At 35.2% G+C, this 16,703-nt stretch overlaps 1 protein-coding gene across 1 annotated transcript in view; it reads right to left on the bottom strand.

Moving 5' to 3' along the window:
* LOC107597677 (equilibrative nucleoside transporter 1-like) overlaps positions 1–16,409 on the bottom strand; it is a 19,845-nt gene extending 3,436 nt beyond the window's left edge. The window contains exons 1-8 of the mRNA XM_016288841.1: positions 16,330–16,409; positions 7,673–7,749; positions 7,508–7,589; positions 5,244–5,410; positions 3,209–3,348; positions 2,729–2,863; positions 1,052–1,149; positions 857–950 (exon numbers count right to left, since the gene is read on the bottom strand). Of these exons, the coding sequence (XP_016144327.1) occupies positions 857–950; positions 1,052–1,149; positions 2,729–2,863; positions 3,209–3,348; positions 5,244–5,410; positions 7,508–7,589; positions 7,673–7,701 (745 nt within the window). The 5' untranslated portion in view covers positions 7,702–7,749; positions 16,330–16,409. The remainder of the gene's footprint in view (positions 1–856; positions 951–1,051; positions 1,150–2,728; positions 2,864–3,208; positions 3,349–5,243; positions 5,411–7,507; positions 7,590–7,672; positions 7,750–16,329) is intronic.
* Between the last annotated feature and the right edge of the window lie 294 nt (positions 16,410–16,703).

Raw genomic sequence — 16,703 nt, 5'->3', positions numbered from 1 at the left:
GTCTGTGGTGTAAAAACACCCCTGGCCAAATGCCCCCAGAGGGCATCACTTCCCACTTTGATAATTACTGTAGTTACCATGTTCTGAACATCACATCCTTTCTTTTTCCCTCAGATGGAATCCATCTAGGTGGCTGAATAAAAATATTTGGACTTTATTTTTTTTTAATTACCTCAATTTAGCACCAGCAAGCTCGTTAGCTAGACAGTTAGCATCAGCTAACATAATTGATTTATTTTCAGCATGGTTATGAAGAAACATTTATATTAGTCTACTTGGCTAGTTGATCCAGATACATAAAAAAAGTGTTTTTTATAATTACACAATTGTAAATTTAAATAATTATGAAATACAATCAAATTAAAATAAAAACAATTGTAAAAATTATATAAATTGACATTTAACTCATAATATATAAAATATACATTTTAACTCATTTAGGACTAGGATTAGGTTTTTAGATGCACTAGTGTTCCTACGTTACAATATTTAGGAGGTCAAATAAAATCATCTGAAGCACAATTAAATCTCAATTTTGACGAGATATGTCTATGTTGTCTGAATATCAATTCAGTTTCTTGAGGATTGGTAACCTTCAGAAGGCACCATCTCTATGACCTGATTTATACTGTATTCACAAACTTTGCAATATTAGAACTTCTGCATGTTTTCTCTGTTAGCTTGTGTGATATGAAATCAAATGAAAAGCAGCCATTCAGTGTGAAACCTAACCTGTCTACAAGGTTGGATGCATTGCTAACTGTGTTTTTTATTCCAGTGCTCTCATATATTTATTCACGAGTGTTTGATCAGCATTAGATGACATCGGATGTTTAGAGAAACATTTTTGATAAACGCTGGACATTACCTGGCTTCAGCAAATCCATCTTGTTTTCCTCATCAGAGCTGGATCTGGAGCCATTGCTCTCAGAATAATACCGGAAAAACTCCTGCAGAACAAATACTTTTAGTTTGTAACATGTAGACATCACAACATAATTCTCAGCATTGATTAGTGGAAATGAAACGCAGATGTGAGTTTACATCATACCCTTTTAGGCAGAGTGAAGTAAGAAATGATGGCCAGGAGAATAACCACACAGGCAGTGATGAAGTAACCGAACGCACTGTCCTGTAACGCTGAACCCGCTGGAAAAGACAAGAACACCTGCAACTAAACAGTCATTTCTGTGGCTTCAAAACACAGATTTAGCAATTTAGAAGTACTCATGGAAGTCAATGTAGAAATGTTTTCGTGACATAAACACATTATCACTTATCAACTACGTGTTTGAATTTACTTTGAATTTGTCCAGTCAGCGCAATTTCAGTGTTTATATACTATTACTGTATTAATATTTTTCATTTTCAGTTTCCATTTTAACGTTAGTCATTTGATGTGCATTTGTACGTTTTATTAGTTTTAGTTAAAAAAAATTATTTTGCTTATTTCAGCTTTAGTACTTAAATTTCAGCTTATTTTATTTCATGTAGTTCCCAAGGTAATATTTCCAATTTTCATTTAGGTTCATGTTCAAGACAAGACGAGATAAAAAAAATAAAAAAAAAGATTATTTTTAATTTCAGCTTTAAACATATTTGAATCTTTTGGTTCAGTGTTATTTTAGCATTATTTATAAGCTATAGTATTTATTAATATTTTTTTATTACTTTCAGTAAAATTGTTATGCGTGTTTGTCCTTTATATTAGTTTTATAAAGAACATTTCTATTTAGCTTTTTTTTTCTTTTCAATTTTAATTTTAGTGCTTCAATAATTTTCATTTAGGTTCATGTTCAAGACAAGACGAGATAAAAAAAAAAAAAAAAGATTATTTTTAATTTCAGCTTTAAACATATTTGAATCTTTTGGTTCAGTGTTATTTTAGCATTATTTATAACCTATAGTATTTATTAATATTTTTTTATTACTTTCAGTAAAATTGTTATGCGTGTTTGTCCTTTATATTAGTTTTATAAAGAACATTTCTATTTAGCTTTTTTTTTCTTTTCAATTTTAATTTTAGTGCTTCAACTTATTTTAAGTTAGCTGTCAAGGCAAGATCTCTCGACTTTTTTTCAGTTTAAGTTTTTTATCTTATATTAATTGTTATTTTTATTTCAGCTTTAAACATCTACTTTGAATCAGTTTGGTCTAGTGTTAAGTATTATTTATACCCTATTATAATATTTATTAATATTAGAATTTTTTTGTGTTTCAGTAAAATTGTTATGCGTGTTTGTCCTTTATATTAGTTTTATAAAGAACATTTCTATTTAGCTTTTTTTTTCTTTTCAATTTTAATTTTAGTGCTTCAACTTATTTTAAGTTAGCTGTCAAGGCAAGATCTCTCGACTTTTTTTCAGTTTAAGTTTTTTATCTTATATTAATTGTTATTTTTATTTCAGCTTTAAACATCTACTTTGAATCAGTTTGGTCTAGTGTTAAGTATTATTTATACCCTATTATAATATTTATTAATATTAGAATTTTTTTGTGTTTCAGTAAAATTGTTGTGCGTTTGTCATTTGTATTATTTATAGCTTTTTTTAATATTTCTATTTAGCTTTAATTTCATTTGATTTCATTTCAGCTTTTTTCAATTGACGAAGCTATCTTTATTAGTTGTAGCTAACAATAACAACTCTGGTTTGGAATTTTCCACATTCCGGTTCCTCCGATTTGGAAAAGAAGAAAATAAAGAGAATGGCAAAAGATGAACACATACAGGCGAGTGCACAGATCATGGATAAGGCTGCAAACGTCCCTGCCAGGCCTTGTCCGCTCATGATGGGGGTGGTGTAGGACGCTGGGAGCATCCCAGCCAAACCAAACAGACTCCCTTGCAGAATCGCCCCGAACGCTGCAGAAAGAGACAGCGAAGCAGAAAACGATGGTTAACATTAGAGATAAATGCACAGAGAAACACGTAAAGGTCTTGATAACACATTTCTGAGAGTTCACTGCTGTACGATCCCCTCTTTCAAGTAGGACCTTCCCCAGCTTGATTCTCCAAACATGCTGTGTATTAATATCAGCATCAAAGGATGTGTGTGAACTCGAGCCATCTTTTACTCATTATGAACTCCAAACACAAACCAAACCTTGTGACCCGACCCAGAGGAGAGAAAAACTACAGAGAAGACCACGACACTGAGGTCAAGAGGCCTGGCATAGACACACTGCAGATGATGATGATGATACTCACAGTTGATGCAGATGATTTTGATCATAGTAAACGTAAAGAACGGCAGGGGCTCCATCTCCACCTTCACCAGCATGGCTGTGATGAGAAACACCACTAAAATGACAGACAGACTGCCTGAGATCCTCAGCTTCTGAGGAATCCTGGGAAGAACAACACAAGATCAGCTCTCCAGAGATACTGTTCAGACAGCAGCTAATGAGGAGATCCATGCCAAGTTACACAATACCTCAGCATTTTTATTACAGCTCATTTTCCACATTTTAGAAAAACGGTCAAGTCAACAAAGTTGTTAAATAACACAATGGAAGATGGGAGTGAGTCGTGAGGGATGTGCTTCTTGCACTATTTGCGCCAACTTAGAGGTCTACACGGAGGACCTGAGACCCGAGGACCCGGGACCCGACTAAATGGTCAGCCGGGTCCGGGTCGGGTCCCGGGTCTATTTAACATTGTGTGTAACACCCGAGTCGATCGGACTCGGAGAACACCCGGCCGTTATCAGAGTCAGTCAGCGCTGTGCGTGTGTTGCTTTGTAACTTTCAACTTGTAAAATCGGTAACTTGAAATAAGGTGGAAAAAAAAAGCGACGAGCGCCGTTATTCAGAAGCAGGGTGGGCGGAGTTAATGCACACGCACGGTGATAATGGATACCTTCATGAGTGATGAGAGTTATTATTGATTCTTTTTTTGTATCTTGTTGTTGTATCTAACGTTTTTGCTCAGACTCGGCTCAGAGAGCACAGAGATTATAGCAAATAAGTAAAGCTAACGTCAGCAGCCATGGCACTGGACGAGCAATCGTTATTATAATCCAAATGGGCAAACAGTCTAAATTATTATGCAAGTTGACTCGAGATACAAAAAAATGCAAAACTGCAAAGTCGCATTTGTCATACGTCATCGTGACAGCAAGTGGACTTTTGAAACTGGAATAATGAGTGGATTACGCATTTCAATTGGCAAGAGAGGAATAACACGGATGGAACTTTCTTGGCCGGGAGGATTGTGTGCATCACAGTCAGGTACAAGGGAGAAGGCTTCTTACATTAGGTAAGACAAAAAGTTTAATTTTCGCAACTTGTTAATAGCAATTTGCTGTGGAATATGTGCCGATCGGGTCCAGTCGGGTCCGTGTCTTCCCGGCCGGGTTTGGGTCCATCTTTCAAATAATTGACGGTCCCCGTCGGTTCCGGGTAGTACATTTTTGGACCCGTGTAGACCTCTACTCCAACTCATCAATTAAACCGTAGTTTTATAAAGAAAGTAGACAATTTATATTTTTCTACAAAACTAATTTTAAGCTTTTAAAGCTGAAGCCTTTCGATCAAAGGGTTTTTAAGATCATCAGAAATAGATTTATATACGAGGCAGTATTGTTTAGAGGCAGAATTTATGTGGATTGCAAACAGATTTATTTGCAATTAATCTCAAGCCTGTTTGCCATAAACACAATATTGAATTTGCTGTGATAGGAATTATATTAAAGTAACTATATATAATTTTCTTTAAATATAAAGATGTATATACAAATATATATACACACACACACATATATATATATATATATATAAAACATTTTTTATAAAACGAGTTTGATACATCATATGAAAGCCTAATTTATTGAGATGCACCTGTACTTATACAATATATAATATAAATATATATCATGTATACAATTACAATTAATTACATTTAAAAAGGTATGTAAAATAACTAGAATAAATACATTTATAATTTAAATAAATATAATTAATTATAGATTTGTTATCATTAGAATTTTTATAAAACATTATAAAAAAATTATAATAATTGCTTCTAGTCTTTCTCAATCATTGAACAAGATTTAGCTTTTGTAATCAGGTTTTAATTGAGCCATCACATTTTCAAAGAGTCTTAATATCAGCCAGAACAGAATTTCAATGAGCTTCAATGTCCAGTCGGGTGTTTAATAAAGCCATATTGAATCTTTTAAATGAATATTAATTATGTGGGGGCTTTAATCTATATAATATGAAATGCAGCGGGTTGGTCTCACCTCTGATGAATGAAGGAGTTGAGGCAGGTGAAAATCAGCAGCGGTACCATGGCACACAGCGTCATCACGTTGTTGAACTTTGACTCGAGGACGTTACGATCGTCTATTGCCACCGTCGCATTGGCTGTCAGATTGTGTTCTCCGTTTTTCAGACGGCTGGTAAAGTACTGCAGAACAATAAGACGACAATGAGAGCTTGAGCGGTACACTTTGTAAATTTATGTTACTTTATGCAAGCCATAATTCATTCCATAATTCCATTCCGTACAAGCCATAATTCACTCTGTCGCTCTCACACGCTTACATTCTTCTTTCACATACATATATTTCTACTTTCACATACATATATGTTTCTGCTTACATATTTACACTTTACTTTTCAACATATACATGTATTCGGACTTTCACACAAATGTATTTACATTCCCACACACATGTATTCTTTATTCTTAAATACTTATATTCTAACTCGCATACATATATTGTCACTGTCACATATTTCACAGTCATATGCATGTCTCTTTTTTATTTTGCTATCCATTGCTTCCTTTTTAAGCAGGAAGTCACTATTAAAACAGGAAATGCATATGTAAGACTTGCTCAGCTCATCCTAACACAACTATACTATTATGCTATTCAAAGTCATCCTGTTTTCTTGTCCAAGTACGGTTTTACATTTTTTTTTTTTTTTTATTGCATTCCGTAACCTACTCGTTCTAGAGATCTTTGTAAAAGTTATGATACTGATTTGGATAGTGTTGACAGGGCTCAATGTTAAGAACATTTTCTACTGTCCCAGTTGTTTATTTTAATACAAACTGTTGTTTTAATAATGAGGAGTAGTCTATATTGAGTTTGGTCTTTATCATCTTAGTCCGTTATGCCACAAAGCATTTTGTGGTATGTGAGGAAAGCACTGCATACACATAGATATATATAGTACATTTTATTAATAAACTGTATATCAAATCTGGTCTTTTAATGTCACTGTCTTATGCATTAAGCCATATTAAGTGTTAATGGAAGAGTATTAAGTGTTAATCATATTCTCAATTCCAAATTATGACTTGTGCGGCCCTTCATATTACTTTAAACATCATAGAATCGAATTTGCATTTATAAAAGAAAAATGTTACAGGTGCATTTTTATGTTTTTGGCTAATATGAAACATAATCTGAACCAAACAGTCATTTTTGTAAAGTACACTCAATTCACAGGTTGATGCGCTTACAAAATGCATAGTTTAAAAAAAATAATAAAAAAATAAAAACTGCAGAATTGTAGTTCATATCACAATATTTTATAGCATATTAATGTGCTTTAATGTCAAGCTAGCTTAAAGTCTTTCTTCAGACATTCTGAATACAACAATCATTAAATGAACCATGAAAAAAATTCTATAAATCTTCAAAACTCAGCTTAAGATATTTTTAATGAAACCTGTGAGGTTTCTGTCCCTCCATTAAAAGTCCAATTAACCAAAAACCAATCATATAAAGCGATCATATTAAACTGCAGAACTCATATGGATTCATTTTACTACAACTTTATAACCGGTTTCGGTTTCTACGTTTTGGGGACATCTCTCATGTTTCATTAAAAATATCTCAACTTGTGTTTCAAAGATTATACAAAGTCTTATGGGTTGAGAAAGACATGCAGGTGAGTAAATGATGATAAAAATTCAGTAAATTGTGTTCTTTTTTCTGCTACTGATCCTGGTCTTTACTAAATAAACATAAGATTGACATTTAATCATTTTGTATGCTAATATAACAATATAGAGCAATAAAAAGCTATATTTACCTGCATAAAAGATGCATTAAAGCAGCACTATGTAACTTTTTCTGTGTTCAAGATTTGCAAAATGTATATAATGAGCGAGTGCATCATGAATTCATCTTCCAAACCGCGTTTTTGTCTTATTCCGAATCACTCCGGTACACTTATAATAAGTACTTATATTTGGACTATTGTAGCCTGGTCGGGTCATCACCGCTGCGGAGTAACACATACCTGCGTGAATCGCCAGAGACATAAACTTAGAGAAGTAGCTCCGGTTGGAATGTTCTTCCACGGGATATGTGCAGTTCTGTTTATTAAACGCTAGAGCGTCAAAACTTACATAGTGCTGCTTTAAAAGCAATATTCATTGTATATTGTCAAAACCCTTTGGGGAGGATGGGTACTCCGAATCCAATAGAGTTCACAATGTGCCATTGAAGTTTGTCATTAACAGTGGTTTCAACGAGCTGATTGTTACCATGGTAGCAGTCATGAAGAAATTCCATGGTAGCAGAGTTCCCAGGCCCAGAAGGAAGAATATGATCCACACAGCATTATACCTAGAAGACATGTCACATTATTCACATGCGGTTTCATTATTGATCATTTGTTTCATACGAGAAAGTTGCGCTCAAACATTTACCTGTCTCGCGGAGCGTTGGCGGCTGTCATTGTGTCTGTCTGACGGATCTGTCACTGATTCAGAATCTGGCATCAAATCTGAAATCACATGGAGACAGCCTTCATTCAGTGATAATGAAGCACAACGCCACAGATGATCTATTGTTTCGTCATTTCAACCCCAATAAACACATTTTAGTGAAATGTTCAGCTTGAAAAGTATGCTTGTGCTGTGTTTCTTTAAAATCAAAGCCACTGCTTTGATATACTAATGATATTTAGACATTTTTAAGAAGGACTAAATATCCAAATACTTACCATTTCGTTTAAAAATATGATTCTGTTAATGGATATTCTGGCAGCACCAACACAAACAAACCTTAAAGGGGTCATATGATGCGATTTTCAAGTTTTTCTTTCTCTTTGGAGTGTTACAAGCTGATTGTGCATAGATAAGATCCCTGAAGTTGCAAAGACTAAAGTCTCAAAACCAAAGAGATATTCTTTATCAAAGTTAAGACTCTGCCACGCCCCCCTAAAACGGCTCATTCTAACACGCCCCCACATATCTACCTTACTATGTGGAAATATTTGCATAATGCACCCAAATGTTCACGCAAAGAAAGAAGGCGTGGTTTCAGTAACCGCAGATAGTGTTGAAGCAGCATGTCAGGGAGACGCTGTGTGTTTCTAGGCGAAAGCAAAAGCACTTTATTTGGCCTTCCAGAAGTAGATGCATTTAGGAATCTTTAAGATTACTTACAACAGAACAGCAATGCATTTTATGGACGACCGTTTCGTGAACCTAGGAGAGGAGGTCATTCTGACTTTGCTATGACAATCTGGCGCTTCTGAATCAGCTACTGTTTTGTTATTAGTTTAAGTATTTGCTATTGACTGTTCAAATGCGGAGTTTTGTGCATCGTGTGTGTGTGTGAGTGAGTGAGTGAGAGAGAGAGAGCGCGGAGTCAGCTGTCTTAACCGTGGCTTGTGTACTGTACACACATACCAGCTTCATCACTGTGTCTGTCACGCGACTCTGTTCCCCTTTCAGGCTTGAACTGATGGTAAAACTAATGACATTATTTACTGTCTTTACATTTATTTTGAGAGATGAAGCTCGTGATTATGGTAAGGGGCGTTAAATTTCCAACGAGTGCTTGTGGTGTTCGGCCAATCACAATGCACTGGGTCAGCTGACCAATCAGAGCAGACTGCGCTTGTCGGAAGGAGGGACTTTGTAGAAAACTAAGTGTTTGAGAGAGGCGGGGCATAGAGGACCTACAATAATGTACAGTATTTGAAAAATAATGTGTTTTTTGAACATTAAAGCATGTCAACATATTCTGTTACACCAAATAATGATCTTTAAAAAAAGCATCATATGACCCCTTTAATATCTAAATTTTCACTTCGGTGTCATTTTTCCATGTGCTTCCAATTAGCCTAAATCTCTAAAACAATATTTTGAATATATCACATATTCTGCTTAGAGGCATATAGTTAAAAAAAACAACACAAAATTAATTTCCTGAGCTCAAGTGACAGATTGTCTGTATTTGAGAAAAATCTCCAACCCTCACAAAATCCTCTGCACTCAAGAAAGGGCAAAATATCGATTAATCCTGCAATTCTTTGAGAATATAAATAAACGGAGAATGAGAAACTAATGAACTCCAGGACGGACCAACCTCAGTGTTTCTACATGCTGGAATTTCCATTAATATCGATAGCTGTGAATTAAATTTTTTAATGTGTTTGTATGGCACTTTTTACAGTTTAAGTCTTGGAAATGGATTCTGTTGCTCTTAAATGATGTGCTTCAGCAACTTGTTTCAGATAAACTAAGACGATAATGAGAGAGTGTGATGTCGGTTTCTACCATCTCATGGACCATAATAAAGCTTTCTGTATGTACTAATCTGCTTAAATGATGTTGTTTATGGTGCATAAACAAAGATGGATGCCTTATTGATGACATGCTTGAAACTGATGCATCGTCCTCCTCCAAAAAGCATACTTTCAGCAGTCGCATAAACAAACTTCCTGATCTTTCTGCACACAGAGTACACTGAAGTACTTTTCATTCAAACAGCTGTCTTGATCTACAAAACAGACCTCTTAGTGAAGAGATTTATTGGCTGACAGGAGGTCAAAACATGGGACGCCATGTAATCAACCATTTTTTATGCTGTTTTATTGCATGTTAAAACATTCTTCATGGAGAGAAGATTCATTTGAAAGAAACGTCAAAGTTGCATTTCATAGTGTTGTATCATTTCTTAAAAATGATGACAAATAATGAAAAATAGGTTTTCTCCACAGCTACCAGAATTGTGTTCAATAATCAGTATTTTTCAAAGAAACGCGCTTTCTTCTTCTCTGGAAATTCGCTGCATCAGAAAATAGAAAAATTTCTCTATAAAATTTCTCTCTCTCTATTTCAAATAGTATAACAGCTCCTCTTTTCCATGTGCATTTCCAATGCATCATCATGACTGAATCAGCCTGTCTGAACAAGACCTTTGAATCAACCAATTTACACAATTGATGTGATTTGACCAAATTGTGTTACACAACCATCGGAAATCTCAGTCACGCTGAGAGAATCTGACTGGAGTTGGATTGACCTAACTCGTGATCGCATGTCCAAACTACTTTCTAAAAAAATCTCTTACCAATACAGGCACTTTATGCTTTCATAAGACAACAATATTAATCCGATCACCACTTAAACCAAGTCAAGATGCCCTCTATAATGCATTCAGCTGCAGAAACTCTATATCCTCCTGAGAACCAGGAATAAAAAGCTTAGTGAATTTAGAATTTTTCATGTCATTACATTGTTTAGAGCATAAGAAAAAAATGGTAAAATAACCTTTTTGAAAAATTATATTTTATTAATAAATTATGCTATGTCCTCTGAATAGGACACCAGGACTCAGTTTTTCTAAAAATAAAATGACAAGTATAGACATGAAAAGACAAAAACAATGGGAATTTTTTTTAAATCACCAATCAATTTGTAGGTTTCAGGATTTTTTTTAATAACTAACTTTGTTTAAGGATGTTTCTCAACGATGTTATAAAATATATAACAAAATTATTTGATATACCATTTTGCTTTATGCAATGTGTGTGTAAAAATTCCATAAACTGGTTTTCCCATTAAGCACAATGTTATCTATACACTGCATCTAATTTGCATATTAAAGTGCTGTTGGGACAGCATGTTGAAAAAAGAAGTGTAATAATGGGAGCAGTAATTGGCCAGATTTTCATAATATCTAATATTTCAAAAGAATATTGATATATAATTTGTTTTCCTATTCAATTATTTTGTCTCCCAAAATGTATAATAAACATGTCCTGTTTCATAAAGTCATATTTTGATTTGAAACCCCATAACATTTTCCTGAGATGTTGATTTATGACAAACAATTTGAAAATTAATCAGATTTAAATTATAATTACAAAATATTCTCATATTTCCATAAGGATGTACAATTGTATCTCTAAATTAATGTCAGCCATTTTTAAAAACCAAGGAGAGGGAGTGGTCACGGTGAAACATCCAATCATTTGATATCTCTGAAAAGCCGTGAATGTGCTCTGTACAGGACATCCAGACTTACAACTGTGACATGTGAGGTCTCAGAGAAATTCACTCAAATATAATATTCACTACAGAGGCAAAAACTCCATAGCTGGGTCTCAGGAGGATATTTCACTTCAAAGTTAAACAGGAGATCATTAATTTAGTGGAAGCAATACATGCTGTGGGTTAGCTGACAATGACTGAAAGCGAACGAAGCATTTCCACCTTGACCAGACTTCTCTGCCCTAGGGTCGGCAGGCATGAGAGCTTGTGTGGAACTCCAGGAATGGACGGCTATATCAACAAAACCTGATGTGATCACACTGGTCTCAGAACTACATTTATATCAAATGGGTTTATGATTTCATAAAAGGCACAACCAAATGTTTGATGAAGTGCACTAAACACAAAAAGAAATGCCATTAATGCAAGTATGCAAAATTAAAAATGACTGTGTATATTATTAAGATTCAAAAGTTTGGTGTCTGTATTATTTTTTTTATGTTTTTGATAGGAATCTCTATGAAAAACATTTTTTTTTTAAAGTTGCCTTTATTCTACAAAAAATATAGTAAAAACAGCATTATTATGAAACACTATTACAATTTAAAATGTTTTCTACTGTATTATAAATTCAAATGTAATGTATTCCTGTGATGCAAAGCTGCATTTTCAGTATGATAACTCCAGTCTTGAGTTTCACATGATCCTTCAGAAATCATTCTAATGCAGCTCAAGAAACATTTATTATGCAAACAGTTGTGAATGTGGTGTTTAATATTTTTGCGGAAACCGTCATACATTTTTCAGGATTTTTTAATGAACAAAGTTCAAAAGAGCAGCATTTATTGAAATAGAAATATTTTGTAACAATGTCTTTATCGACACTTTTAGTCAGTTTGATGCATCATTAGGGACTAAAAGTATTCAATTGTTTAAAGAAAAAAGTTGAATGTTAGTACAGCATATGTTATATGAATATTTTGAAGGAGTATATGCATTTATATATACTTTTTATATTTTATAAATACATTTATAAATTATTTAAATGTCTTTATAGTTAGTCATAATAATATCCAAATTGTTTCATTCTTATTCATATACACAATAATGTTTAAAAGACATCTCTTTATTCATTAAAAGCCGTATATCTGCGAACAACCAGTCCCATTACACTTTTCCAAACCCTTGCAAATAACATCGCTGATTTACAGTGTACAATCACTTCCAGATCAGCTCATGCGCCAAATCTGAAAGAGGTCATCTAAACCTTCCATTTCTACACGAGCCAATGCGCACACTATCACAGCCGCACTCCACAAATTAATCCCAGCAGCCTGCAATCACCCGTTTTGGTACACCTCCCACGTCCTGAAAAACACCTCTGGCCAGTTTCCCGGACCGTCCTCTGACACGGCTTCCTGGGACTGTGCTTCTAAAAGCTCCCTCAGGGGCTCCATGTTTCACAACAAAGCTGCAGGCTCCTGAAATAGTCTGTCAGTTGGGGTGTTGAGCCTTGAGCGGACCTGGCGAGAGGGTCTGTAACCTGAGAATATCAGCAGTGCATCCAAGAACAAGCTCAGGACAGATTTCAGTTCAAGAGGCCCTGCGAACCAACTCTAGCAGCCCATCCACAGCACAAGAACAAGGAGACGGGTGGGAATTATATTAAGAAATCAATCATTCTGGTGCAGATTCAGTTATAGGGTTAGTTCACCCAAAAATGAAAATTAGCCCATAAATGACTCACCCTCAAGTCATCCTAGGTGTATATGACTTTCTTCTTTCAGACGAATCCAGTCAGAGTTATATTAAAAATGGTCTTTGATCTTTCAAGCTGTTTAATGCCACTCAGCGGGTGTTGCATGCATCAGTTCAAAAGAAGTTAAATAAAAAGCGCCCATCCATAAAAAAAAAAGTGTCTCACTTAGATTTTGAAAAGCCTATTGACTGGAATTTTTTTTAAACATTATTTGGTTCCACAGTGTTTGCGGATTACTTTATTTAAACTGTGTATTTTATTTATTTTACATCAAGGTGTATGCCGTGCCTCCAAGCTTTCTTATTAGTTTTGCTAATAAACATTCTGTGTTTCTTATTTATTTGGATCCACAGTGTTTGCTGATTTTCTGTTTTATATACCTATTTAAACTGTGTGTAGCCCAAGTAATTTGTTATTTTATTAGGCATATATGGTGTATTTTTTATTCGTTCATTTTAACTCAAACGAACTAACACACCACCCCCAACCCAACGGTGATACCGGTATTACCGGTGTTGTCACACGTAGATTAACCGGTGGGAAAATTTCCTCACTGTCACAACCCTAGACTGTAGGCAGTTTCACTCCAGCAAACTATTGCCAAGAAATGCTTATGTGGTTCAGCAACTAGGCTAGTTTCCCATCTGAAAGAGTTTCAGTTCCAGTGGGAACATAGTGTCACGGAGCATCTCTTAAATCAGAAACCACTGATAAACTTGAGTTCTCAGATAAAAATGTGTGAAACACTTGCATAATTTACCCCAGCTGCACAGGGCAAAATGCAGTATGTGAATTGCACTGATCTAAAGAAGCTGTTAGAATGCACTTTTTGCACCCATATCTCAGCCCTAGATATCATATCTCCTTTATAGGTATATCTCTGCCCTATTAAGAACCTTTTGTGCAATGCAAAGGATGTTAAAGTTTCTTCATGTAACCACTGATCGAGTAAAGAACCTTTATGTAAAAACCACCCCACCTGTGCCAAACAATACCCAATTTCATGAACAAATATGGGTTTAGTGTTGTCACAGAAGAACAGCAGGTCATGATTACATTTATTTTCCGTGACTCATTTTTAAAGAGCTATGAGGCAACTGTGCGGCAGGCCTGTTTTCTCTACTCTGGATATCATTCGAGAGTAAGAAACTCACAATTGGCTGGAGCGTGAGGCCATTTAATTTGCCCTCTATTCTCATCCTCAAGGAAACGTTTATGAAAGCATGAGTTTGACTTTCTGCCATGTTACCAAAGGCAAAAACTGGATTGAAATAAACCGTGCAATATGTCAGCTTATTAATGCCGCATGTTTCCTGTAAAATCAGAACTCTATAAAACCACTCCAACCTCTTGAAATCCCCAACCCTAGTTTTGCTTTAAACTACTTCAAATAACATTGACACCACCTTTTAATGCCTTAATATGACACGCATATGAGTTCAATGCGGGAAAAAATGAGGATAGGGCATTGGGTTGTGAAAACTAGGTGTTAGATACCAGAATGTATAGCCAGTTGGTTGGAGGCAAAGGGTTGCAAGTTGCCTTTGTGATGTCAGAAGAAAAGGAAAGTTATTTCTGAGTTAATGCATTCTGATAAACAATTTTAATAAAACAAACAATTGGTCATCATTTTGATTTTGTTGACTTCTGAAAATAGAGGTACTAGTTCTGTATCTACAGACTGTATTTGCAGAATAATATGCAGGTTTTGTGTTGACAGCTGCACACAATACCACTGATGAAACCCTCCTTGGCAGTTTTACGCCTAACACGAGCATGCGGTCAGAGTTGCATGCTATGCATGCCACATGAGTTACATTAGGAACATTTGCCTGCTTTGGAACTGACCGAGAGCTCACTATCTCTGTCCACAATAAAGCTCACATGAATCTCATCTAAAGAGCATGAGAAGTACATCTACCGTCCAAGCCCCAAGCATATGCATCAGCATCATGACACTTAAATTCAACCTTTGTGGAAAACTAAACACCACAGAAAGCAAAACAGTGATTTAAACTGGGCAATTTAATTATTGTAAACATAATTAATCTGGATCCAAACTATCTTTTCATTTCTTTCAACTACTCCGTTTCATAGAATTAACCCTTCCCATTGGTATGAAAACGTGTCCAGATCAATAAAGTAATCTTTTATTGAGTAAATAAGAAACAATACCGTCTCTAAAAGCATATGCTATCATTTGATTCAGAAAAAAAGTGAAAAGTGACTTTAGTGTAAACTATTATATATGTTCAAACAACCACTAAAAGTCAAAAACTGTCCTTTTGTTTTCATGGGTCTTAAAAAGTCTTGCAAAAATCTCTAGCATCATATATTAGCAAATGCCACTTCATTGAATGCTTCAGCTACAGTTTAAATACCCCAAATGGAGAATGATATTGGAGATAAAGCACATGAGCTGTGTTTATTACTTGTATAGAGCTTTTGTGCTCATTGGAGTTGATAAGCTTCTAGTCACTTTGAACTAATCAATGTATGAAGACTCTACAGGTTAGGCGTTATATTGACATTATATTCATTTTGGGTTAACTAGTACTCTAACTGTCCAAATATGTTAGGGGTGAAACCAGCACAAAGAGCTACAGATCTCAGCAGTCACCAGCCTATTCTTAAAAAAGAGACAAGAAAATGCGCACATGGTAAACCACGCGAGTCTGACGTCATCCTGTACTACTTCACGTAAAATACTCTGCGCCCAAAAAAACCCCCGCGCGCGTTTGATAAACCTGTGTCAAGCATAAGCTACATAATAAACATCACAGCATCAGTTCACTTGCTTCTGTCCATTTCAAGTCACCAACCAATGTACATGTCACTGAACTTATTCATAGCTACCACACAACCCCAAAGTTATTAAAATAAAAGCATACAGCGTATTAAGTTGTGAATGACTCACGGCGCGTGCCAATATACATCACGTACCCCCTACACGTGGTGAGCAACACTCAATAAAATAATACTCCGTTTGACACATTCTCAAACCTAGTCAACACACATTTACAAATACTAGAGAGAACTTGGTCATTATAACTATCGCCGCCGGATGTTTCGCTAAGAATGTTTCTAAAAGTCGCGAATAATTTGGCGCTAAATTTGCACGCTACATATCAAACAACACAGCGCGCGCGGCACTTAAATCTACGTGTTTGAAAACACTGGACGCATTGATACAAAAAAAACAAAAAACACTCCTTGTTCAACTTTTGACCATCGGAGTTTGAAAATAGCGGTTTCACACGAAAATGATCACAACAGTAACTCACGCGATAAAAAGTACGGTAGTAAAACCGAGCCCTACCTTCACGTGCGGAGAGTAGAAGAGTCTGAGGGGACTTAACACAAAGACGCAAGCTGTGAGGACTGAGGAGGGACTCTCCTATCCACTGCGTTACTCCCTAAAAAAAGTAACTAATTACGTTACTTAGTTACTTTTTATGGAAAGTAATCCGTTATATTACTTTTGCGTTACTTTCCCGTTACTTTTTAAATAAAAGCAGGGCTTGATTGTTTTTAACATAAGAAGTTCTATTTATAGCAAATGTAAAAGCCCTTTCACACCAAAAAGTGTAATGAATAAACCTCAGGCTGAATGAAAAGTAAATTCACGTCTGTACAGTAGAACGCAGGAGAAGAAACACTCTTCAGCAATAAAAAAACAAAGAAGCAGAATTG

This window comes from Sinocyclocheilus grahami, unplaced genomic scaffold, assembly GCF_001515645.1.
Source record: "Sinocyclocheilus grahami isolate Dianchi unplaced genomic scaffold, SAMN03320097.WGS_v1.1 scaffold234.1, whole genome shotgun sequence".
NCBI lineage: Eukaryota > Metazoa > Chordata > Actinopteri > Cypriniformes > Cyprinidae > Sinocyclocheilus > Sinocyclocheilus grahami.
Note: the sequence above shows the minus strand (reverse complement) of the source record. Positions and strands in the feature narration are given on the sequence as shown.